Source organism: Rhinolophus ferrumequinum, chromosome 23, assembly GCF_004115265.2.
Source record: "Rhinolophus ferrumequinum isolate MPI-CBG mRhiFer1 chromosome 23, mRhiFer1_v1.p, whole genome shotgun sequence".
Classification (NCBI taxonomy): Eukaryota; Metazoa; Chordata; class Mammalia; order Chiroptera; family Rhinolophidae; genus Rhinolophus; species Rhinolophus ferrumequinum.
Window position 1 is genome coordinate 19,791,524 of NC_046306.1, and position 27,085 is coordinate 19,818,608.

Consider the following 27,085-nt stretch of genomic DNA (forward strand, 5'->3'; position numbering starts at 1 on the left):
TTTGTGTGTGTATATGTGTGTTAGTGAATGTGAGTACGGGGAAGCAGAGGCCGCCATTTCAGGGAGTCTGCGGACGTTGTCGCAGGGTCGGATCCTGAGCTGCCGAAGCCGCCGTCCTGCACTCCCGCGCGGGCCTCTCTAATTCCATTGTTTCTTTTAGATTCGCTCGGGCCTATCCGCCCTTGGAGCCCGAAATTGGGGCTGGGCGGTACCGCGGCCCGGGCCTAGCGGCTTAACAGTAGCAACAGCGGCAGCCGCAGCAGCAGCAGCCCTCCTCTTTCCGAATACGAGTAGTGCAGGGGCCCGGAAGCCCTCACAGGTAAGGAAGCGTCGCGGACCGGTGTATTTTTGGAGCTTTTCAGCGGTTTGGTTCTTTTCTGGGTTGAGGGGCACTCCATAGGCAGTCTTAGCGACGTGGGGGGGGGAGCGGCGTTCTCGAGAACTAGGCTCCATTTCGGCGACCGCGCCCTTTTTCGGTCGTTTAGGTTTCAGATTCTTGGGTGGCATGAACCCCAGAGAGGTCTCGGGCAGATGGCGACCGGTCCCTTCAAGGCCTGGGCCGGCCGCGACCTCCCAACATGGCGCCAGCCGACCGCTGCCATGGCACACAACATCTCCCAACCGAGGGAGTTTCCCTTACCCCTAAAATGGCAGCGCGGGTTTTGCGCGCAAAAAGGCGCTCTAGCTTGAGGCTCCCAGCTTCGGTTTTTGGACTTCATTTCAGGCTTTTAAAAGTCGAACATTTATTTTGGTGTGCTCGGTCTTAGAGACATTTCAGATTTAATTGCCAAACCGGGAAAAGTGCGTCCTGCCATTTTAGTCATTCTAGGGCTTTCGAAGGTTTTTCTGAAGTTTCGGGGTATTCGTCTAAGAAAGAAATTGAGCAGAACCGGGAAGTACTTACTCATAGAATTACTTTTTTTCTTATTATTTTCATAGGCGTTTAGAGAAAATGGCAGACGATATTGATATTGAAGCAATGCTTGAGGCTCCTTACAAGAAGGTGAGAAAAACATGTCGGTGAGGTTTATATATTTCTTAATTTAGCATTATTCACGAAACTACTGCTGAAATGTAAACTAACCTCCCCGGAGCCCTCTTGATTTATCTTATCCGAGATGCATTACGTATAACTTACAAAAAGTAAATATATGCTATTGATGTAATAATATTGTGCAGTAGTTTCACTTCAGCGTGATGAATAAATGCCCATCTATCTCTCTTTGTAGACTTGCCTAACGATATCTCACCTCTACTCCCATGAATTCACCTTTGATTCCAGTGTGAACTGTCAATCATAAGGTAGTAATTGAGTGACTTATCGCTGTACCGTGGTCCCCTAGGTAAAAATGACTCAACTAAGAATTACCAGCTCCAGTTTGGTATAGCAAAAAGGTGAATGTAGTGGTTTGGGAAAATAGCAGGGGTCCAAGAATAACAAAGCATAACCAGTCCGTGGCAAGCAAATCTTTAAATAAGTCTTACAAGAAGAAATGGGTGAGATTTAAAATTTTTTCTGTATGTATATATATATACATATATATATATAAAAGATAAAAGACTGGTGATGGTAAAATATTAAAACAGGCAGGTGATGATCTGCTGCTCAGTTAAAAATTAATAAAATTCTTGGATCCCTGAATAGAAAAAAATTTTAAACAAAAGAGGCAGTATCACAACTTAAAAGTCACTTGATGACTGTTTACTGTTCTCCATATTGTTTTATTTTTAGTTAGTCCCTGGCATATTTCACACTTAAAAACTACAAAGGAATTATTTTGGCTAATACAGTCTGACCCATTTCAGTATCACAGTAAAAGTAGTGTCTTTTCATTCTTTCACCAGTTGGTGGTGAAAATAGCAGTATGCATGCATTATCACTGGTGTCACAAACTGTAAGCTTTGTAAGTTAGCAGTTATGCTCCTATAACTGATGTGATCAAACTTTAAAATAAACATTGCGGTAAACCTTTTGAAAATAATACATTTGTTTTGGAGTGTATAGCACGACCATGTGGTACCAATTTGGATGAATTCTTTATAGCTTTAAATAGTGTACGTAGTTTGTAATGCTTAGACTCTTGAAGACTTCTTTCTGTTTTAATGTTAAGATTCTTGTGTCTTAGTTTAACATGGATGTAATTCCATGTAAACAGGTATGGAAGTAGGAAATGTTTAGGTTGGACTGGTGGATTATTAATTGACTTTCTTGGGTTCTTGGGAGTCAACATTACTAAAGCAGTGTGAATCCCTGTTTGCTTCAGGGCGAGATGTGTGACAGAGGTGGCATCAAGCTCTTACAGTCCCAACCCTCCAACGGAAATGGGCGAAGATCTCAGGAATGGCATCGGTCACAGGAAATCGATAGTGGCTGGCTGCTAGCATGGCCACTTGGGGCTTAGGCAGAAATAGAGCCATGGTACTGACCAAAGGGACCATAGCACATGGACTAAAACTCAAAACAAGACTTCATTCATGTTTTAAAGAAATTCTATTTAACCACTTCAACACTGTAAATCTGGATAACTTAATATCTAACTATATAAGAAAAATAAATTTAACATGTTAATATGCATTTTTATTTGTGTACTTTGATGACTTAATTGTAAGCAACAAAGTGGTTAAACACATACCCATCTAAATTTTTTTATAGCCTTCCATGTTAAACTATAAATAAGTAATTAGTTTTAAAATTGTTTTGTATTTTCTTATTCCTGTTCCCTTTACCCTTTGACAACTTGAAATGTTACCACTTCGTCCTCATGATGTTCTTCTATCAACCCTGCTTAGGATGAGAACAAGTTGAGCAGTGCTAATGGCCATGAAGAACGTAGCAAAAAGTAAGTTTTAAGAAGGGACCTGGGGTGGGGGAACTTTGTGATTGAGAGCTTATTAAAGTTGTGTTCCTGTGGCTAAAGCATCAAACTAAGGTTCTCTTCTGAAGCTTTCTTTGCCTCTTTTAGAAAAGTGGTTCTTTACCTTTTGGGACGCGACACTCTATTTGAGGATATAAAACTATGGACTCTTTCCCTAGATTTCAGCATATGGTTTCAGGGACCTTTTGGACACTTTCCCTTCTAAGTCCGTCCATAACAATCTGGATATGAGTTCCTGGGTTAGAGCTTGTCTTTTAAGTTTATTAACTTGGGCTTAATATTTAGTGATATTAGCATCACTATATCCACTAAACTATTATATTCACTAAATATAGGTTAGGAAGAAGAAAAAGTAATAAATAACCAGGTCATGGAAAATATTGTTTGTTCTAAGTCACCGAAGGACTCTGAGCTGTCAATTAAAGCTCCTTGCTGCTTAAAGGCCTTCTTTTCATAACACTATGGCATACTTAAGTACTTCTGACATTCCTCTAACATGACTTTTGTTGTCTTAAGCTTTTAAACTCTGATAGACTTAATAGTGAGAATGGAATTTAAAAAAATGCATATTAATGCAAGTTATTTGAGTTAAATGAGTAACCCAAAATAGGAACTCAGTGCTACAGACTAGTACAGAATCCAGTATACAAAAATCTAAGTAACAGTATGAATCATAATCTACTTTATAAGGTTGGATCCTATTAATTTTTGGAGTTTCCTTTCAGCTCTAAAATTCTTAATATCACGTGGTCATGTTATAAGCATTAAATTAAATTAGCCTTGTGATTTCATTTTGTCATGTGTGTGTCCCCCATAATGTATAATGAAAAGTGATGGTAAAATACCTATTTACTTTGTTTTTTTGGCTCTTCCTCCTAAGAGCTCAAAAGTGCTTCATAATACACTAGCTCAACATCCTCACAACTTTGTTAGATAGGTAGATATAATATAAAAAGATGAGAAAATTGTCAGATTGGATTATTCAGGCTTTGCTCTGCCATCAGTTTTTTATTCTTGTAATTCCCTGCAAATGTAGTGATGGATTACAAATGATAGAATTTGTAGAAAATGTCCTATATTTCTGGTACAAGCTTGGGTGGGACTGTTACATTAGGTTGGTGCAAAAGTAATTGCGGTTTAAAAGGTTAAAAAGAATTACAAAAACTGCAATTACTTTTGCACCAACCTAATAGTTCCTCACTAATGACAAGAGGTTATGGGTTTAGTCTTGAATTGTTATGGTGTGAGGCAGTCAGTCAATCATTGCATGGTTTAATGTCATCTGGTTTTAGACCTTTACCAAAGTAACTGCTTCCTAATTAATGGTTCTGATTTGCAATTCTGTAATCCAAAGAAAACCTAGGAAGGGCTATTTGTATAAAATGACTAAAATGATCCAATGTAGGTATGAGGCCTAGTGGGTGAGTAAAGATCTCACCCTAAGTGCCAAAAGGATGAGGATATACAGTTTTGGGCACAGACCTTTGTTGTACCATTCTCAGAAGTCACTTCTTGCTAACCCCAGTTTATACTTGTTTTCATCCTGAATCTAAGCTAATTAAGGCTACCAAGCTTTTACAAGGAAATTTAGCATCAAGCTCTCAATGACTGGTGCTTAGTGGCCTTTATTTACCTAATACAGTCTTATGGGGTTAAATAGAAGAATCGACAACTTTCTTTGATTGATCCTAGGATTGTTTAAGGGAAGAACTTTTCAAAACACTCCCAACTATCTAGAATCTTCTAAAAGGTACAAATTATTTTTCTGTCAGACTTCCCACCCTCAGTTAGAACTGATTAAATAAATGGTTCCCTTGTTCAGCCATTTTTCTGAAGGGAATTAATTTTTCAAATTAATTTCAGACGTATCTAGAACAAAATTGTGTGTAGGGATAGATACAATATAAAACTAGTAAAATGTTTTGTGCTTTAATCTTTTGTATAAATTGTATAAAAGTGTCTTAATGGAAGGAAAGTGCCGTGTTGCATTTTTTCATATTAAAAGGCATTGAGTGTTGGGATGCAGTTGTAAGGTCGAAAGAAAGTACACATTTTGAGAAATTGAGAGTGACTAGTAAATGTTTCCGTTTCAAAAATAGTAATTCTGATTCTCAGTACATACACTCAATTGTATTTGGTAGTAAAAGGAACTAGAATGTAACACAAACTTCTTATCAGTTACAGCCTACTTTCAAAAGAGCTTTATACCCCTAAGTTTGGCAAGACATCAAAGTATGCCTTTTAGGTACCTGGGCTTGCCTTCATGGGAATGTTTGTTAGTGTAACCAGTTTTGCCAAGTCTAAACCATCCATTCAGTTAATAAGCTCTTCAGGAATTACTCAAAAAAGGATAACAAAATGACACAGTTGAAATATATTGGCTACTGTGGTTTGGATTATCTATAAATTTTGGAATAAATGACTTTTCTATTTTTTTTCTTATTTTCCAGAGTACTTTGCATTTAAAATTTAGATCTTCTTACATGGAAGAGGTCAAATCCAGTTATAGCAAAACACCTTTACAGCAGAGGCCATATAACCAAAAAGTCCAAAGGCCCAGCCCAGTGGACCATTTACTTCAATGATGTTCAGTACAAAATTCCACTGCCACTAAAGACTTTGGAAAGTCCCTTTTAAGTTGTAACAGGATTTGACTATTAGTATGGATTTTGATAACCCTTTAGTTAACTTCATAAATGTTCTTTGAAGCTGCAGTTTGTTATAGAGAAATATACTGATTTCTTGCACCCTTAAATTTTTGTCTGGGCTTTTATGCAGAGGACTGTATATTCTGAATGCATTAGTATGTTGCTGTCTTTACCTGTCTGGGGTTGCCTTCAGATGTGGGTGGGGACTCATTTATAAAAAGTCCTAGGAAGACCTTAAGTTGAAATTAGCTTTCCAAGTTTCGAGTCCTTTCCTTTGGCAAAATAAGTTTTGGGCCTTAAAAAGAGGTAAATAGGGAGGTTGGCTGTCTCTCTGCTGTGTACCATCTATGAGCAGAGCAAAACTTTGTCTTTTTTGTAGGAGATGGAGTTACTTTTTACTTTGTCCCCTAATCGATTATATTTAGGACTTCTGATTATAGCTACTGCACGGAATTCTTTAAGAGATAGGGTCAGGTTTTTCAGGCAACAAATTTGGAATGTTAATTTGTTGCCCTTCTGGGCATTGCTTTGATGATTTCTATATAAATGAGTGTAGCCTAATTTTCTGTCATGTGCTACCTAGCATATACATTTCTGACAGTCAGGTGGATTATCTTGAAATTTTAGACAAAGTTTCTGCCTCCTTGGAAAGCTCTACATCTCCTTGTGATTGGAGTGTGGGTTTCAAGATTCCAGAAGGTGGGTGTCTTCATTTTCTATTTTCAATGCACTCTAAGATGACCTGCTTACAGGTTCTTTGAGGCAGACTTCAGTTGCTCTTGTGCTAACCTTGCTTTGATAAGGACTAAACAGCTAATTAAGATTCCAAATGATGTAGAGTTGTCAAAATGTTTAATCTTTTAGCCATTACAAATTGACATTTTAGTGGAATAAGTTTATTTGAAATGTCTTTCAATTTATATTTAAAAAAATCTGAAGGCACCTCTAAAATTTGGGTGATGATGTAGAGGTACAGACTGTAAGATTTAATTATGAAATGAGTGGGTAGTATATTGTGAAGAATATAGAAATTAACAAAGATATGACTGACTGGCTTTTTTACCTTTCAGAGTTTGAAATTTTATAAAAATTATTATATAGATGTTGATTCCTGGTTTTGATTGCACCCCACAGGCTTGTAAACTGGCATAAAAAATGGCATACTCCCATTTTCTGGTGTACTCAATATAACTTTAAATAAAAGGTAACAAGTGATCACAGTAAAATCTAGTAGGAGTGTCAGAATACACTTTACTGCATTAGTTTTACTGTCCTTTGTCATTACTTGTAATTCTGCCCATGAAAACCAAAATACTGGTGTTTGTATGGCCCTTTGAAAGTATAAAATATTTACATGTATAAATTGGGTTAAAATTGGCTTAAGAGAACTTAGTATATTTAATGAAAATATATGTGATCCAGCAGTAATACTTAAACTTGAACATATTCTATTATAACTTTGATTTTATTACTGCATCTTACGGATTACAGTAATACTTCTTGGCCAGTTATATGATGGCCAAACTTTATGTAAAAGTTCAAATTTTGAACTATACTTACCCAAAAAGTCCTTTCCTTGTTAAAGCTGTAGCTGACTCTCAGGAGATCATTGAAGTCCCGCTTTCAAATGATTCTTTGTCAACGGACTGCTGAATTTCAATAGTAGAAGGCAAAGGTTGGGTGGTGTTTTACTTTACCTAGGAATTATTTTTCCACAACTATGATTAAGTATCATTGTATGGTAGTAAAACTAGCAAAATAAAAAAAGATAAAATTTCTGACCATAAAAGGAAGTATATTTGGGCAGATTCTTAAACCAGAAAGGTAATGGTGAGTTTTTTTTTTTCTTCTCAGGAGGAAAAAAAGCAAGAGCAGAAGTCGTAGTCATGAACGAAAAAGAAGTAAAAGTAAGGAACGGAAGCGAAGCAGAGATAGAGAAAGGAAAAAGAGCAAAAGCCGTGAAAGGAAGCGAAGTAGAAGCAAAGAAAGGAGACGGAGTCGCTCAAGAAGTCGAGATCGCAGATTCAGAGGCCGCTACAGAAGTCCTTAGTATGTAACTATAATTAAGATGATTTTGGTTTGAGAGTCATTCTCTGGGTATCCAGATAGCAATTTACGTGATTTGAACTGTGAAATTTTATTTTTCAATGTAATTAGTTAAAAAGTATTGAGGATACTGACATTAAAAAGGCTAGTAAAGTGGAAAATAGTGTGGACAAACAGATAATTTTTGTTTTACTAGGCATACAGATTTTCTGATGTTCCATCTAAAAATATTTTATCTACAAAGAGTAGTATATACTGCCAGTCCAAACTAGACTAAAGCAATAGAGTGCTTTAAAAAAAAGAAAAAAAGAGGTAGTACAAAATACTTGAAAGCTTAAAGGTGTGTGAACTAATATTTACTGAACATACATTTATTTAAAATTTTATAGCTCAGGTGAATACAAGTTACAAATAATGTACATTTTAGTTAAATACGTAATTAGCTAATCTTGTCTGTGTGGCTGTTTTCAGCTGAAATGACAGACCCTTTGTGAATTTGGTGTATGCTCCCGGATAATGATCATTTCGGAGGTTAATCACACACCACACACGTTGCTTGTATTTAAGGTTTTTTAAATAAAGCACCAACCATGCTTTTGAAGGTTAAATCATTATGGAAACTTGGATATGGTTGTTTAAGATGAAAAGTTTCATTATAGTAATTGAAAACTCAACTATATTAATAATTGGTAAGAAACTTCTTGCAACTCTTAAGCAAGGATTGAATCTAGCAATCCTTAGTATTTTACCATGTTCTTTCCTAACATAACTATTACAAACTATGGGATATATTAAAATTAACACTTCTAACTTTAAAACTTGAATGGTTGAAGATGGAATTCAAAGACAAACAGCTAAATCAGAACCTTGACTCTCACATGGGCAAGTTAACCCATTAAGCTTTTTTCCCTCAAGTTTTAAGGAAGTAACAATTGACATACAAACTGTAATGAGCATTAAACGAGAAGAGAATGTAAATAAAGCACCCACCATAACTACTATTCATGAAATGTTTTGGTATTTGAAGCCCCTAAAGTTAGTATCACTTTGAATTGATTCTGGCTCTTAAATCTTTAAAATGAAAGGAATTGAACTTGTTTTCTAAGTTCCTCCTAGCTGTTATTTCACACTTTTTAAAAGCTTAAAGGGACGACAATGTTCTCTTAATTCTGAATGCTCTGTTAGAAAATACTTTGCTTTTTGTCCAATTTATCAAAATATACTGCATTCTTTTTTACCAGAATGAACTAAATCAGAGGAAAAAAAATTACCTTAATAAATTCTGAATACAGTTTCCTCGTGAGTGACAAGTACTTGAAGTCAGCCTATGATCCCGGTCTGACTTAAAAATGATTTAGTTCTCACATTTGGTTTTAGGTTAGTTTTAAACTTTGGAAGTAAAAACTGAGCCTGTAATAAGGGGAAAGAAACTATTTGTACGTTCTTATTTGAACTTAATCTGGTAAATATACATTCTTATATCACTATTAGTTTGAATTGCAAAGGACCCATTTAATACAAAATAATTTACTTGGAACTGCTTTGAGGTTGTAGGTACATGTAGAGTTCATGAAAATGAATCCAAATGTGGGTCACAGACCATATTTGGATAGATAACATTTCATTTTGCTACCCTTCTGGAAAAGAATAACAGGATGAGCACTAAGGGACATCTGACTTATCCCTTTAAGTTAGTTTGGTCTTTCAAAGTAAAAGGCCCAGCAGTTTTGGGAATTCCTTTTAGAATACAGAATAAAACTTTTTGAATAGTTGCCTTTTTGATCTTTAAAAAAAAACTCTCCTTTAATATGTCAAGTCCTCAAAAAATAATTTTCTGAAGAATTAATGAACTTCCTTTACATCTTTTCTATGTAAATTTTGCCACAAGGGGATGAAGTATGATATGCTGAATGTGCTTTTTATATAGTCCCTAAGACTTCCTGTTAAATGGAAAAATTGGAGTTTCATGGTTATATAAAGACTTAGTCCCTTTTTTAAAAGAAGTCCCTTAAACAAGAAAACATGAATATTGTGTACGTACGTATGTGTAAACACATGTATGTCCCTGAGAGGATGTGTAAAGATGCACACCATAGTTATTCCTGGTGTGAGAGAAGTTCAGGATTTATTTTCACTTCTATGTGTTTTTTAAACCTCAGGAATGTATTCATAAATGTATAAATTTTCAAAACCGTAGACTAAAAATAAGAGGATTTTCCGAATTTAAAATATTTTGAGGCTGTAACCTTTGGTTTTGGCACCTCTCAGTAATCCAGGATGGATAACTGTAAGAGCAGTTTGCCTGGGAAAGAGTTAAGAGACAAAGCCTATTTCCTCTTCATAATTGAGGTGGAAAAGAAACGGCTTAAACAATGTTCAGCTTGCTGGAGAACACATGAACGTGATCTTAGCAAGACCCTAAACCTGTAACTAGTGTAATTTTGTGTTTCCTTTTTAGCTCCGGACCAAAATTTAACAGTGCCATCCGAGGAAAGATTGGGTTGCCTCATAGCATCAAATTAAGGTTTTTAAACATACTTCTGAATTGTTTAAATTGTTTTTCAAGGAACTAATGTGTTGTACTTGTTTGGGTAACTTCTGAAACTTTTTAACTTTGCAGCAGACGACGCTCCCGAAGCAAAAGTCCATTCAGAAAAGACAAGAGCCCTGTGAGGTAGCTGTTGTCCCTATTTCTTTCTTTAGAGCTTTTAGCTTTTATGCTACAACTAAATTTAATGATACTGTGCAATTTGGACCATATTAAGACTTGGTTCCTTTTGTAGTACTAGTACTGTTAAATCAATGTGTACTTCTAAATTTTCAATAGTTTTCATTTTAATTTCATATTAATGAAGAGTGGAGCACTAATTAATCATTTAATGTGCAGATACTACATGTAATCTTATTTCTCTTTTATAATTAAAAAGTTTTAATAGTAGTTACAGAAATCTTGAAATACATTTCAATAAATTGACGTTTGGAATTAATAAATTTGAGTTATTGAAATGGCCTCATGTGGGAAAGTAGTTAAAACAGTTAATGAGTTTTATCATTTTGCAAATCTCTTCCCTGAGAAAAAGTATTTAATTTCCAGAGTCTAAACCAAATTGACTGGTTTTTGATATTTGATCCAAATACATTCTTAAATATTTATTTTCCTTTTAAGTAAACATAAGGCTTAATCTGTCTAATCTGCCATTTTTGGTTCAAGCAACATTTTGTCATATGGTAGTGTTGTTTACTGGTGTTCTTTCTGGCTTGCTTAAAGGGCACTTTTAGCTTTGACTCTATCCTGTTATTTAGTATATTCTGATTCTAGGAGTTGATAAAAACCTTAATGATTTTAAAAGCTCTCTTTGTAACAGATGTTGATGTTTTTACTCTTTAATATTTAGTTTTATAAAAACTCCTTTTAATTCTCGTCTGGATCTATTCCAGCCTTGTACCTGTTTTACAGTAATATGTTTAAAATCACTTGTTGATTTCTCAAGGGGATGTACCAGAGTTTTGTAGATGGAGTATTTCAAAAGTACTTCCTGAGAATGTCCAGAATGTGGATAAGAGCATGTTTATGCTTATTTTTTGAAGGATTCACTCAGAACCCTAACCTTAATGATATTTTGTATTATGGACTGTTAACATGCACTTCTATTTTCCTTGAAATTTATGCAGTTAAATTTCATCTATTGTGCTCTTGTACTTTTCTCCCTTATTTGGGCACTTTAATTCCTTCTATAAATTCAGAAGTGTAAGGCTATTTGTAATAATAAATTGAATCCCACTATTTGTCTAGATAATTTCCTGCTTTTTGTTTTCGATTGGCTTATGGTTACTGTCTCTGTATTCTGTATCCATCAAAAAACATTTCTTTGGATACTAATTTGCAGTCTTAGTAAAAATCTGTTCTAATAAACAACCAGCTTACTGTCTTAATAGGGAGACTTGTCTTAATAGGGAGACCACTTCATGGACGGTGTACATGCCTCTGCAGTGCACACCTGATGCTGAAGCTGAATAATACTGAATGTCAACTGTAATATATAGTCATAGAGTATGGAGTACAGCAACCAGCTTACTGGTTGTTTATATATCTAAATTTGTTAAATAAATACATAAATTTGTTAAATAAAACAGTTCTTAGAATCAAATAGTTTTTGTCATTTGGTGTTCTACTCTCAAGTTTATCATTTGTGATTATCAAGTTAATTTCACTTTATGGTTTTCTTGTGGGAAATCATCGTTTCTACTAACTTTGGACTAGTCCAATTTGTGGCTTGTCATGTGTTATTTCCTGTTACTATTACTAAATGCTCAGGCTTCTGATTGGCCTTTCATTATCCTGGAGAAATTAGCATTTGTACAATTGAGAGGCCAGTGGACTTTTGTCCTGATATCTTGTAAAATATTAGAAGAAACATTTAGTAAACTATCATTCTGTTTAAGGAATTGAGTCACATTGAATTACTTTGAGAACGTTTTGTATAAATCTGGCTTGGGGGTACTAACAAACTACTTTTGATAAAGTTTATTATGTTTACTAAAAATGTACTTTAAAAAGAGTAAGTTACACATTTTACCTTTTTTTACTCCTGGTAGGGAACCTATTGATAATCTAACTCCTGAGGAAAGAGATGCTAGGACAGTTTTCTGCATGCAGCTGGCAGCAAGAATTCGGCCAAGGGATCTGGAAGAGTTTTTCTCTACAGTAGGAAAGGTAATCTTAGCCTATTTAGGGCGATCAAATAAATGGAAATTGCAAACATTTTAATAATTGTTAGCATGGCAGATAGAGTGAGAAGACACCTGACCACCAAATCTTGTAGAATTTAGTTACAGACTTTATTTTTGGTAACATTTGTTTTGCCTCAAAGTTTAATAGTGTTGGAGTTGATAAATGTTACCATGTATTCACCAAGATAGAAGGTAGGTGCTTGCTTAGGCAGCACATATACTAAAATTGGAACAATACAGAGAAGATTCGCATGGCCCCTGCGCAAGGATGACAGGCTTAGAAAGCACAAATTAATAACCACAATATTGCCATGGGGATATGAAAGAAAGTTTGGGGAATATAATCAGTAACATAAAGATTTTGTAGGATGTAAGATGGGCACTTGTCTTAATAGGGAGACCACTTCATGGACGGTGTACATGCCTCTGCAGTGCACACCTGATGCTGAAGCTGAATAATACTGAATGTCAACTGTAATATATAGTCATAGAGTATGGAGTACAGCATAGGGAATAGAGTCAATGGAATTGTAACAGCTATATATGTCAGAGGGGTAGTAGATTGGGGTGGTGCTTATCACTTTGTGAGGGGTGTAAATGTCTATTACATTGTTTTGTACACCTGAAACTAATTTTTAAAAAACCATAGAAGATAGAATTCAGCCTACAAATTTACTTGTTAAAAAAAATTGGCTTCTGTGCTGCATCAATAATGTGTCTCTTGTCCCTTTTTGAAATTATTACCTATAATGGCTTATGCTGGATGATTGCACAAACAACCTTGTGATGAGTGTTTTCTTTTTAGGTTCGAGATGTGAGGATGATATCTGATAGAAATTCAAGACGTTCCAAGGGAATTGCTTACGTGGAGTTTGTTGATGTAAGCTCAGTGCCTCTAGCAATAGGATTAACTGGCCAACGTGTTTTAGGAGTGCCAATCATAGTACAGGCATCACAGGTAAATTTTTTCCTTAAGAATTTGATAATCCATAGCACTGGAAAACTGTTGCTTAGTGTTGTGCAATGTGCTTTGCATAATCATCACTGACTACTTTAAGTCAGATGTTCTCAAGAAAGCTTTTTTTTAAACTTTGCCTTGATTACTTTGATAATAGTGTATGCTCAGTTCCGTCCTATTCCATTTTAATAGAAGTTGTAAATACTATTTCATGAAAAAGACTTGAGAACTTGGTCTAGAATTTTATTGATTTTGGTGATTTCTTGGTTGGAGATAGAAGCATCTAAGTACATGTTTTCCCTTTCCAATCTTTCAAATGGAATGATTTTCTCATTTTTAATAAATTGAATATGTTTACAAGATATATGTTAAGAGTAGTTTGAATAGCTATCAGTTCTAGCATTTTTTTTTTTTAATTGGGGAACAGTGTGTATTTTTGGACCCATCAGCTCCAAGTCAAGTCGTCCTTCAGTCTGGTTGTGGAGGGCGCAGCTCAGCTCCACATCCAGTCACCATTTTCAGTCTAGTTGCGGGAGGCGCAGCCCATCATCCTATGCAGGAGTTGAACTGGCAACCTTGTTAAGAGCTTCCGCTCTAACCAACTGAGCCACCTGGCCGCTCCAGTTCTAGTATTTCTTGAAAATACGATATTTCAAACTAATTTTGAGAATATCTTCTATTTAAGATAACTGCAATTGTGTTTTAATTCCTCTTTGCTGATACTCTACAGAATTGGCGTTAATATTTTAGTTCATTTAGATAATACGAAAGTACCTGTTCGTGCTTTCGTACTATTCACTGACTTGAATAGTCATGTTGGTTGAACCATTGAAATAAACACTCCATAACTCCTAAGTAATCTGGTTACTTCATCAAACTTGAACATAATATTATAAATTTATGCATAAACTTTGTAACAGATCTGACTTGAAGTTGCAGTTTCACTGCTAACAAGCTTATGTAACGATCAAATTACTAGCTCTAATGTCACCTCTAAAAGTTGGTAACAGGTCCTATTTTAGAAGTAATTAACATTGGGAATTTATCACTTGATTGTATGTAAACAATACGAAAGTACTTGTTAGGAAATGGGGAAAAAATCATTGCGCAGTTCATTTCCTATAATAGATGAGGACAAACCTAATAGTGTGTAGATTGACTTGACAGAGGGCTGAGAAAGCATCAAATTACATGTTGAATTCATTTAACCTGTTGAGATATACTACTCCAGGTAGCCAGTCTGTTGTAAGAAAAGGAGCTTGTTTTAGAATATAAACTGAGAAGTACTGATTTTGCAAAGTACTTGCTTTGGAATAAGTGACAGCTGAACTGAAAGGTTTAATTTGGTTTATATTGACAGAAGCCCCTTTATTACAGTCAGTTGTGTACTGTACTTTGAGTAACTGATCTGAGAGTACATTAATGAATAATGAATGGATTTAACGATTCCAAGAAATAATCTTGTTTTCTACGTTAGCATGTCTGATACTAGGATGCATCAGATGGCATAATGTAGTTTTATGATTGATTTCATTTTATGTATGAAATGCATTGTACGAGTGCTCTATATATGACTTCTGCATGTCTTCAAACTTTAAAAATGTTTTTATTGTGGTAAAAAACATCACATTAAGTAAAACAATTTTTGTTTAAAAATTTGGTATTTTAATCATATATGTGTATAGTTCACGGCCATTAATAACAGTAACAGGAAATGGAATTACACAGTGTTTGTCCTTTTGTGTGTGACTATTACACTTAGCATAATTTTGTCACTAACCTTTGACTTCATCATTAAGCAAACCTAAGGTAAAAGTGGGATTTATTACTCTGTTTAAAATGATTTGTTTTAGTGCTGCGTGATGTGCATTTTGTCTTACCTAATTTGTAGGCAGAAAAAAACAGAGCTGCAGCAATGGCAAACAATCTGCAAAAGGGAAGTGCTGGACCTATGAGGCTTTATGTGGGCTCATTACACTTTAACATAACTGAAGATATGCTTCGGGGGATCTTTGAGCCTTTTGGAAGGGTAAGTCCCAATTTCTTCAATGGATCCTTGATAGGTTCTTGATCCAAATATAACTGCATAATAATTTTTGTATATTGGCTTCGTCATGTTTCTAAGATTAACATTAAGATGGGGGAGAGTCTTTCTGTAAGGTTTTTGTGACACCTTAGATTAAGATATTTTCCCTGAAAGAAGATATTATTTGAAGATTACAATGCTACAGAGAAATGCATGAGTATTAGAATCAATTGTTTTTTAAAAATCAACATGAATGATAAATGTACTGTGCATTTGGAGCAAGAGATATTTTTCCCTTGGTGTTTTTTTTGGGCGGTGGGGGGGTGCTCTTACTGAAAATTTTAGGGGTATGTAGAGAGGCTTCTCTACTAAATTCAAGAATAATTAGACTGTTCTGTTTCTGTCCAGTTAGTTTTCATTTTAGAATAGACATTTTGTTTTAGAATAAGTGTTAATAATAGGCTGTGCTCTGGTTTAAAAGATTCATGATGTGGCCATGAAGAAAAATCTGGGTTCCTGCTGTACCTTCACTGATGTTCATTGCCCTTGGATATTCTTTTTATTGCCTTCTTTCACTACCCTACCCCACTGAGCCCCTTTGTTAAACTGTTTTAAGTGTCAATAATGGTAAAAGTTAGGGTGTTGAGATTGTGGGTGTATGTATTTATTGGAAATACAATGGTACATAAATCATAATTGCTTGGACTGGTCGGTCAATACAAAATGAATACATTTCTGAAACCACCAGAACATGAAGAAATATGATATATGGGTGCTGTGTTTTAATTTTTCATGCTTTCTATGTATGGATAGCTTTATTGGGATAGTGTGATGTAATTCATAAACCGTATAGTTCACCCATTTAAAGTGAACAATTACCTGCTTTTTATTATATTCAGAGTTGTGCATTCATTAACCACATCCAATGTTTGAATATTCAACATTTGGCACAATTTATCATGTCTGGTATTGAGAATTAATTTTCAGTTGTTAGCATAATGGAAAGGAAACGACGCCGTTGATTTTGTTTCTCCTAATTGTATTTTACAAAGGACTTTAGGTTTTTGTGATGTGTTTTTGAGCCAAAAGAGCCAAAAGATTTAAGTGTTGAGATTTCTTCCAGCTTGGCAGTGCATGACTTCTTGTTTAGGAAGTTTCTAGGCCTTTAGAAGATTTTGGGGGGCAGTAAGAGTTGTGATGTTATCAGTTATTTTTTTGCGGGGGGGAGGAGATTTTTTAAACATGTTTCGAGGAATAAAAATTTGCCTCATCCTTTTCACTTATATATATATATATTTTTTTAGATTGAAAGTATACAACTCATGATGGATAGTGAAACAGGTCGATCCAAGGGATACGGATTTATTACGGTAAAGAAATACTATGATTAACATTTTGACTTAAACGTTTTTTATCAAAGCAGCATAGTAAAGCTTCATTAATTATTGGAAACGAGGAAGGAAGAATGATTAATATTTAAATTAACTTGCCGTTAATAGCCATTTCCTAGTAGCAATAAGTGTCCCCTAAATGTACAAGTGTCCCCTGAATGTCCCCTAAATGTTAACCAGCTTTACCATTGTCCTGTATGTCGTCAATTTGTTGAGCCAACTCTATGTAATTGAAGTCTCTGACTTGATATGATGTTTTTAGTTTCTGACTCTTAATGACATAATCTTGTCAGTTGAATGAAGAAGGTCTCTTGTAATTCCATTTTATCTAAAATTCTTTTTATATGAACACAACTTACCACATTTACCAGGGATGCCTTATTAAAAGCGCTTCTGATTAGGGTATGAGGTGGCAGCTGGAATGATTGTGAATAGAGGTGCCTGCCCTTTTAACAGTAAACTCTTTGTCTATTACTTCATGGTACAATCCAATAACGTAATAGCAATTTTTCAAATGTATGATCTTACAACATTGTAAGATCCTGGAAACATATTTTTACTTTAAGATACAGATAGGTCACAGTTTTAATCAAGAATTTAGAATTGTCTTCATATCCAAAGTTCCATAAAATTTAAACCTTTTCTGTAGTGGTAGAGAATCTATTTTATTGGTCACAGGGATTTTATCTTCCTAATATGTGCTAGTGGAAGGAGAAAACTTACTTATAAAACTGTTTACTCACTAACATTTTGTTTCTACCGTGTTTCCCTGAAAATAAGACTTAGCCAATCAGCTCTCATGCGTCTTTTGGAGCAAAAATTAATAAAAGACCGGGGCTTATTTTAACATAAGACCGGGTCTTATTATATTATTACTAGACTTAACAAGTACATATTTCCTTACCTTGGTTACATACGTAAACTAATACACTGGACTTTTTTTAATCCCTCTCTCAATTATACAGTTTTCTGATTCAGAATGTGCCAAGAAGGCTTTGGAACAACTTAATGGATTTGAGTTAGCAGGAAGGCCAATGAAAGTTGGCCATGTTACTGAACGTACTGATGCTTCCAGTGCTAGCTCATTTTTGGACAGTGATGAACTGGAAAGGACTGGAATTGATTTGGGAACAACTGGTCGTCTCCAATTAATGGCAAGACTTGCAGAGGGTAAGTTTTTCAGAGTGTTGTGGATGATTTATTATGGGTTACGGTAATGAAAAGGGAACCATGTAGACTAATAAATGGAAAATGGTTTCTTATTTTGGAGTTGACATCCTTGGGTAGCACATGTATAGTTTCATAGATGGAAGGAAATTCCTTGCCTTAAAGTTCCAAAGGAATCTATTTGATAGTGGTGCATTTTGAGTACTATAGCATATGTTACAGGATTCCTTTTGCTTTCTGTAAAAATTGTATCTTCACACACAGTAAATTTAGTTACAGTTTTTAACACTATATGCTACTTGAAGTTTCTTTTAGTGAAATGACTTTGGTAGTAAACACTCAGAAAACTAGGTTTTCTGCTCTTAACATAGTAAGGACTTTAAGACCTATTCTTTTACAGGTACGGGTTTGCAGATCCCACCAGCAGCACAGCAAGCTCTACAAATGAGTGGCTCTTTGGCATTTGGTGCTGTGGCAGGTAGGAATTGAATCTTTTCTAATTTGAAATCATTGTTTTTTTCACCTAATTCGAAAATTTGCCAAATTTTTTCATTTAAAAGGACTTACAGAGAATTCAATTCATCAAGTACTTCTGGCCTATAAATTTCAAGAGTTTGTGTAAGGAAGTAGAGATATAGAACAGAATTTTCCAGTAACTAATAAGTTGTCAGGGTATTACTATTGAACCCTGCACACTAATTTTTAGTTGAAATTGCTGTAAGTTAGACATTTTTAAAATACATCACTTTTAATTAAAGACCAAAAAGTTGATAATTGATTTTAAAGAAGTTTCTTTGTAATGTTTAACTTCAGGAAACTACAAGAGGCCTTTAAATCGAGCTTCATTAAAGTAATTGCAGTACCAAAAGAGAAGAGTAAACTGCTCTCCTAAATAGTACAAATTATTTTGAGATGGTGAGTTAGGGAACGAAGGGTGGAGAGAATTGATAGTTTGTGACAATTATGCAGCAAGGGGTTCACTTTGTGAAACAGTATTTTCCTCTTTTAGGACGATTTTAATTACATAGATTTTCTTTTATAAACCTTGATTTTATCTGATTACTAGACGCTAGGATAGCATTTAATTTTGAAATGTCGAATACTTGCTTTTAGAACATCTAAGCACCATTTGTATTGTGGACGTATGACAGGAAATACTTATCCCAAGAAAGTATGGCAATTTCTATTATGAATTGGTCCTTTGATCTTATCTATAAAATGAAACTGTGACAATATGTAAAAAATACGAGATATGATGGTACTGCATCTGAATATATAAAAAGGTCCATGTGGTTGCTTGATTTCCTTTTAAATTGAAAGTTCATTATATCTAATTACTGGAGAGGATCATTTCTGCTTTTACATTATTTTTTATTATTTATAGATGGGGGCTTCTCCGTAGATATCCATACATTTCTGAATACCTTTAGGAAATGTGCCTTTAGTTTCCTGTGCTTCTGTCAAATTGATTTATTTTGCAATCTGACAGATACAATCTCTAAAATTTCTGACAAAACCATGCCAAGTGAATCCTTAGGAGAAGAAAAATCATAACCATTGTTACATTTAATTTTTACTTTTTAAACAACTATTAGACATTTAATTTCTTTATAGTGATGTAGTCATAGATACCACTTGCTATAATTGAAGATATTAAAAGAAACCCATCACTTCCACAAATAAATCCGTCTGTGGTTTAAAAATTATTTAATCCGAAAGCTGTCCTTGTATTACTTCTCATTGTTCAGGTTATTCTTTCAATAATTTAGAAAATGTTTGATTGTTTACCATATTTCTAGGTAATTCACTAAAGGCTAGTGAACAAGATTTGTTCCTTGCCTTCAGAGATTTGATGCCATGACATATGATTGATTTCTAAACAATCTTAGGTTATATTCTGGATGCTGTATCAAATACATTGATTTGATCTTCATAAACAGTGTCTTGATCTAATTGAAGAAGGTGAAGACTTTTCGATGTTAGTGTTACTACCCTCAGCCATTATTTCTCCTATGATACATGATGTATGACCACACCTCCCTGGGCACATTTCACTGTGTAGCTTATGTTACTGTGATTAACTAAAATTCTAAACGTCCACAAGGGTTGCTGAAAATAGCCATTTAATGATCTGTATATTTGTTATGTTCCCCCTTGTTAGTGTTTATTGACATGATTTAAAAGTTTTGTTTTCTTACACTTCGCATAAATTGTATTGCTGAGTTAAGAATCACTCAGTTTTTAGGCAAATATTTATGTAACTGGGTATTTTCTCCAGAAATTATCAAAAGCTCATACATTCCTTGTTGAAATTAATTATTGAGTGTTCATGTGATTGAGGCCCTTGTCCCGAGTCCTTTAAAGCTGTTTTTTGAAACCAAGGGTGGGTCATCACTAATATCTACATTTTTATTCAGATCCTAAGATAGGATCTTTACCTTTATGAAACCCATGCTTTGTTTTCTAACTTACAACTTTTAACATTTTGATAGGGATTTATATACACTTTAAAAAGCATGGATTTATATACTTTAGAAAGCATGGATTTTTGATATCTATACATTTTTTCCCGTTTTAGGAAAAAAAGACATTTTGTTATAATTTAAAGTTTATTGACAGTGTTCCTATGGTCATATCTTCAAGTTCCTTCAGTATACATCAGTTATATTTCTTCAACTCTGAGATGCCAATTTTGAGCACCTAGGAACCAGGTATACTTATATCCCAACATAACTTGGGCTGCAGGTCTCTTTTCACTTTTGACCATGTTTTATAATCATTTTCTGTACTCGGCAAGAATCCCAAATGGTAATAAAGTGTTGCAGTTGAATCATGTTAATGAGAATTAGATACTGAATCTAAACAATTTGTATATTGTGTGTTTCTGTAACTTTTGAACTTCAAGATAGCTTTTCAACACTGGCATTTTCTTTACTGTTCAGACTTGCTGCCGTTTTCACTTAATAGCAGCTTTCACTTAACTTCCTTTTCAGTGTAAAGTGTTGATTATATGAGGAAATATATTGGTAAAAATTCCCATTCTGTTTTAATACTGACCAGATGCTTAAATTTTCTTGTACTTCATAGATTATGGTAAACCCAATTAGATTTTTCCTGCCTCATTATATTTCCAGGCTAGGCCATGATACCAGACCCCAGTAAAACTGTCACCTTCTGGGCTGGACTTGACTAGTCGAATCTTAAAACCACTTTAAAAATGATGTACATACATATAATTAGAATGGTGACTTACCCAGTAGTGATATTCCTACTACTGAATTGATAGATTAGTAAAAGTGTTTACACCTGTTTGATGTGTACTATTGCAGGGATTATTGTTTCATAATAAACTTTTTAAGTTTAAAATGCTTATTGTCACTGATAGAACAACAAATAGTTGAATATCCCAAGTACTTGGAATTGAATTCTCAAGATCAGGGTTTTCATGTATTTTCTGACCGGTGTGCTTCCCTTTCCCCATTTCCCATTATTCCCGTGTGCAGAGTAGTATAGTGGAATGCATTTGAGATCTGGAAGAGTACTAGGAATAGGAAGAGAGAGGCATAAGTAAGTTTTCTAGGACAGGAGGAAATAAGGCCCCAAAGCCTTGTCAATGAGGAATGGGGAAGGAGGTTTGGCTGCCAGGTTTTACTATAAAAGTTCATTTTCATAAACCCTGCTACTGTAGTCCACTTTTATTAATGCTTTCCTGACATTTACCCTGTTAGTTGAGGCTCTTCATTGTTCCTGCACTGAGCTGTAGAATTCTCTTTTGTTATAGATTTGCAAACAAGACTTTCCCAACAGACTGAAGGTGAGTTGAGTTTTTTATTTGTCTTTGAAATAGGTATGGTAGCAAGACATAGTTGTTTATATTATATTTATTATTGTAGTTTGTATTTTGGACCCAATTTTGGCAGAATGACATAATGGTATATTTACAGTAAGCTATCTGGTAATGTTTCAGAAGGCCTAATTCAAAATATTACAGTGGCATAGATAAAAAAAAATTAAAATGTGTATTTTTTTGCTTTAGCTTGCTTAGAATTATTGTCAGCCTTGTGTGCTTATTTTTGTGTTTTGATTGTTAGTAAGTTTTATGTAGAGGTCAGAAAATTAAATGTGTTATTTTAATAGACAAATCTTTCAGAACAGAAGAGTCTGTGAACTTAATATAAGATTAGGAAAAAGTGACTCTCAACTCCAGTCGTACCAAATAATAAGAAAATTATCTAGATTAAATTGCATGCAGATATCAGATTGAAACAATATATAAAGTAGGTGATTTTTTTTCTTGTTTTTAATTGCTATGTAAACATCTGCCATTTGATAGAGCAATTTGCTATTGAACAAATTTAGTATCCATCTTTTATAGGGTATACTTAGAAATTTAGGGAGATGATTCTATTAATGTATGAGAAAGGTCTTCCATGTTACTTGAGAGTCAGGAATTAAATGTGTAATTTTTCCAGCAAATGGGATAATTGTACTCAATCCTTTTTTCCTAACATTTCAAAAAGAATTAGTGGGTTTTCCTATTAACTATATTTCTGTGCTGAATTTATTGTATTCTGCATTTATCTGGGTTAAGCTGGAATATTTCTATCATACATATTCTAAATATTTTTCATTATTCATAGTATATTATCATAGTTAATTTGAGAAAGTGGAAAAATAAAGTCATTTGTTTTGTAATGACCTAGTTTTTTTTTTCCCAAGCATACGTCCATGTATTTATGATAAGGTACACAGTGGACTTCATTTTTTAATTGGAACACAAGCACGGTTGCATTGTTAACTTTCCTCAACAGAATTTGACATCTTTTAGTTTGGCCTTTTTTATTTTAATATAAAGCTGTATGAAAGAAAACTATTGAAGTGAAAAATAAGCAAAAAGCATTTGTAATTTTGTCACAATCATTTTTTATGATGTATTTCATGCATAGCCATAATTTTTATTCAGTGGATTCTTCCTTGGGTGACCGTTTAATTACCATAATTTCTAATGCACTGTTTTATCCTTAGCTTTGTTTGTTGTTATGTATTGGAATGAAATTTGGTCAAATGTTATGATTACGGTGAGTGAGTTGTATAATAGCTACTGGTAATGTTTTGTAAATCACATAAAAACAATGGAGAAGCTGTCTTGAAAAATGCTCACTTCAAGCTTAAAATCAACATGAGTTTTAAATGTTGCTCCTAAGTATTAAGTGTCCAGTAGTTTTTTATTTTTAATAGTGAATAATTGTATAGTCTATTCTTTTTAATGTTTCTTATGCTAAAACAGACCTAATTTTTAAAACACTAATTTGATTTTGTAAGAGGTTTTATAATCCTAGGATATTAAATCTCAAATCCTTGGATGGTTTTATGCATCTTATTTTTAAAATTTAATCCTATTATAATGTTTATGTTTCTAAAAATGTGTAATTATCTATGGGCAGAAACCTAAGAAATACAATAGGGTATAGATTTAGTTTTCATTTTAAAGATGTGTTTTCATCATCCCCTGTTTCTCAGGGTATAAACTCCAGCAGCCCTACAAAATCATCCTTATATTTTATCCTTTGCTATCTGGATTGATTTGTATCGATATTTGTGTAATTGAATTTTAGTTGCATGTAAAGTTTAATTACCCTTCTAAAAATAAAACTCCCAAATTTTCTCAAGATCAGCTATTTCAAATAGGTTGCCCTGGTTTTCTGGCAACTAAAATGGGGTACCATTGCGTACTTTGATAGCATTATTAAATAAGATAAATTAGTGAAGTGGCTGACTTGACTACCCTAGTTTCAGGCTTTGGGTTTACTGTTTTGCTTTTGCTATTCTGATGCCTTTTCCATGAAACTAATTTCTCTCTCTTTTTTTTTAGCTTCAGCTTTAGCTGCAGCTGCCTCTGTTCAACCTCTCGCAACACAATGTTTTCAACTCTCTAACATGTTTAACCCTCAAACGTAAGTAATAAACTTTGGTCAAGTTCAAAAGGGTATATTTTGAAAGCTTTAATATTTAACTTTACTAAGTTAACACTTAGGGTATTTCGATATATTTCATAGTTCAAACAATTTTGATCCTCTTTTGCCTTTCTGGATTGATTTATATTGATATGTGTATAATTGAATTTTGGTTACATTTAAAGTTTAATTACCTTTCTAAAAATAAAAGTCCCAACTTTTTCAAGATCAGCTATTTCAAATAGGTTGCCTCAGTTTTCTGGAAACTAAAATGGGATACCTGATTCTCTTAACACAATTTTAATGAACATTTCTAATTATTTCCTTTGGCAGTGTTTGTAAGATGGGAATTGAATTGAAAGCTATACAGATTTTTATGTTTTCCATTTATATCTAAGTAGTTTTGTATGAAGCTTCTATTAGTTTTTATTTCGATCATCATTTTACTCTCTACCAGTTTTTGGCTTTGAAATTTTAAGCTTATTTCAAAATGTCTAATAGAAGAAAAGTATCTTTTCAGGTTTCCTTCTTTTGATTAGTACTTGCTGTGAATTTGGAGTATTTCTTTTCTACTGCCTAGTCAGTGATTTTAGAATGCCATTCATTAATCAATCCACACATCTTGTTGGTTTTATAAATCATGCTTATATTCTAATACAAGAATTGGGTTTTTGTTCAGTTAATTTGATAAACCAACTATTTGACAAAACATTAATCATACAGTAACTTTAATAATTTATAACATACTGTTTGCATTTATATTAGTTCATGGTTTACTATAGAAAGAGCTTCGATTCTTGTATTGTTAGCTTTGTCTATGAAATGGTGATAAACTATTAGTATAAGTATCATTTGAAAGATGTCAAATGTTAGTGTTAAAATTTATGAGCTTGGTTTAGAAATGTTTTATATCTTAATTTTATTTGATTTCCTCCAGTACCCTACATCTGCTAACATCGATGCCTTTTTAAATTAAAAGAATGCATATATTAAAAAAAACTATATAGATGATAATATAGGTAACATTTTGTAAGTTTGAGCAGTATCTAATAAAACTTTATACTGTCTTACAGAGAAGAAGAAGTTGGATGGGATACAGAGATTAAGGATGATGTGATTGAAGAATGTAATAAACATGGAGGAGTTATTCATATTTACGTTGACAAAAATTCAGCTCAGGTATTCTGATGTTTTTAGTAAGCAAAGATAACGATGTTGTTACTCTTTTTGTCTTAATCTTCACGATACTTGGGTCATATTATAATCTCTTTCCTTAGAGTTTTTTTTTCCTCCTGAAGTTTTAACACACCAACTAAATATATACCCTGTAAAATGAAGATACTTTGAAGAGTAATTATTAGACCAGGCCATTAGCAGTGTTGCTGGTTATTATTGAAGTCTTGCCATGAAATCCTGGTATCTTGATTCATTCTTCATCAGTTTTTAAATCATAGAGGAAAAAATAGTACAGGGCAAGTCTTTGGGAGAATAAAACATTTTCAGTAAAATTCCAGCTGTACATACTAGCCAATGAAAAGATATAGAGAGCAGTGAGTTTTTCTACAGACAGTGTGAATAAACCTATTGAAATCCATGTTGTATGCCCTTACATTGTTTGTTGTTATATTTTAGGGCAATGTGTATGTGAAGTGCCCATCAATTGCTGCAGCCATTGCTGCTGTCAATGCATTGCATGGCAGGTGGTTTGCTGGTGAGTTTGATCTTTTTTCTGAGTGATTATTATTAAGGGCCTAATTAATCTGAGTAAAGATGTTAAACTACACATATCTGTTTATTTCAACAGGTAAAATGATAACAGCAGCATATGTACCTCTTCCAACTTATCACAACCTCTTTCCTGATTCTATGACAGCAACACAACTACTGGTTCCAAGTAGACGATGAAGGAAGATATAGCCCCTTATGTACATAGCTTTTTTTCTTTCTTGAGAATTCATCTTGAGTTATCTTATATTTAGATAAAAATAAAGAGGCAAGGGTCTACTGTCATTTGTATACAATTCCTGTTATCTTGAAAAAATAAAAACGTTAACAGGAATGCAGTGTGCTCATTCTCCCTAACTAGCAAATCCCACTGTATACAAAGCTGTTCTCTTGTTTGCCTTTTAAATATACATGTAGAAAATTACATTACGGATCTATAGGAATAGCTCTAGAGGAACAAATGTGCTTAATGTAAAAAGGCAGACAGGGATGTAATAATGTTTTTAATGTTTCAGAAACCTAACTTTTTACATAGCAGTTACATTTCACATTTCACTAATGTTGATTTTTGGCTAATGGTTTAGCAGAGGTTTCTGGAGTACACATTAGTGAATGGCAATTCAAGACAGCTAAAGGGCTGTTTGATTAACATCTCATCTTGCACTCTGATCAATTGGCAAGAAAAGGAGATTTCAAAATTACATTTCTGGATGGTATCTTTTCAATTAATGTATCTGTAAAAGTTTCTTTGTAAATATGTGTTCTAGTGTGTCTAAGATTCCAAACAAAATGATCCCTGCATTTCCTCAAGATGTTTAGTGAGTCTGGTGAGCAAAGCAGTCTGAGCAAGAAATAGGAAATGCAGAAATAGGTTTTGTCTGGTTGCATATAATCTTTGCTCTTTTTAAGCTCTGTGAGCTCTGAAATATATTTTTGGGTTACTTCAGTGTGTTTGACAAGACAGCTTGATATTTCTATCAAACAAATGACTTTCATATTGCAACGATCTTTGTAAGAACCACTCAAAATAAAATTCTCTTAAAAAGGCCACAAGAAATCTTCATTTTTGAAATGTTTTAAAGTCATAGAAACTTGAAAATAGGGTGTAAGTTTCTTTGATTTAGTAGTTATTTGGTGTTTGCCTCTTCGGGAAAATTCTTAAACCATAAAGAACCTGGATAAACTTGCGCTCAGGTTGTTCTTGTACATTCTTCTATGTCACTGTATAATCTTAGCACTGTATTTAGAGTAATGTTGGGATTTACCAAAAAGAAAACCATACAAATTAACCCAGGCTTTAAACCTGTGTTGTCTTGGCATCTTAGTGAAAAAATGCTTTACTATTTAGAAGTAAATCCTGAACAAAAAATGGTCTAAATTCATACTGGTTTCCAAAATTGATTTAATTGCATTTCTAATTTTATTACTGGGGTGTTTTTTTTTTCTATCTTTAACTTTATTTGGGTAATGAGCCTTCACCATTTATACTCTGAACTCTGCTTCAAGTTCTGTGTCTAGGTTGAACCTTTGAGTGGGCAATGTTGTTCCTAATGGAATAATTAT

At 33.9% G+C, this 27,085-nt stretch overlaps 1 protein-coding gene and 1 pseudogene across 8 annotated transcripts; both read left to right on the forward strand.

The window, feature by feature from the left end:
* RBM39 (RNA binding motif protein 39) lies at positions 1-26,965 on the forward strand. 8 transcript variants are annotated; one of them, XM_033095555.1, is made up of 18 exons: positions 3-319; positions 940-1,003; positions 1,230-1,302; positions 2,791-2,840; positions 7,379-7,573; positions 10,029-10,094; positions 10,191-10,244; positions 12,167-12,284; positions 13,107-13,259; positions 15,151-15,288; positions 16,590-16,655; positions 17,642-17,846; positions 18,244-18,321; positions 21,607-21,657; positions 23,716-23,797; positions 24,871-24,976; positions 25,430-25,508; positions 25,602-26,964. In XM_033095555.1, the coding sequence occupies exons 8-18, from the start codon at positions 12,222-12,224 to the stop codon at positions 25,700-25,702; spliced, it is 1,122 nt and encodes a 373-aa protein (XP_032951446.1). In that variant the 5' UTR covers positions 3-319; positions 940-1,003; positions 1,230-1,302; positions 2,791-2,840; positions 7,379-7,573; positions 10,029-10,094; positions 10,191-10,244; positions 12,167-12,221; the 3' UTR covers positions 25,703-26,964. The 8 variants fall into 8 exon arrangements, with proteins under 8 accessions (XP_032951445.1, XP_032951443.1, XP_032951444.1 ...); XM_033095552.1 differs by lacking the exon at positions 1,230-1,302 and having other exon boundaries at positions 2-319; positions 21,625-21,657; positions 25,602-26,960; XM_033095558.1 differs by lacking the exon at positions 10,029-10,094 and having other exon boundaries at positions 25,602-26,965.
* On the forward strand, positions 12,498-12,597 carry LOC117016354 (uncharacterized; annotated as a pseudogene).
* Positions 26,966-27,085: the final 120 nt, after the last annotated feature.

What these genes read in the sequence shown, in the direction of transcription:
- RBM39 (XM_033095559.1), top strand. Translation starts at nt 953, where the DNA reads ATGGCAGACGATATTGATATTGAAGCAATGCTTGAGGCTCCTTACAAG. An exon ending in TCTTTGAGCCTTTTGGAAGG is followed by an intron (nt 15,289 to 16,589) that starts GTAAGTCCCAAT and finishes ATATTTTTTTAG; the next exon opens with ATTGAAAGTATACAACTCAT. An exon ending in GGCATTTGGTGCTGTGGCAG is followed by an intron (nt 18,322 to 21,606) that starts GTAGGAATTGAA and finishes ACTGAGCTGTAG; the next exon opens with AATTCTCTTTTGTTATAGAT.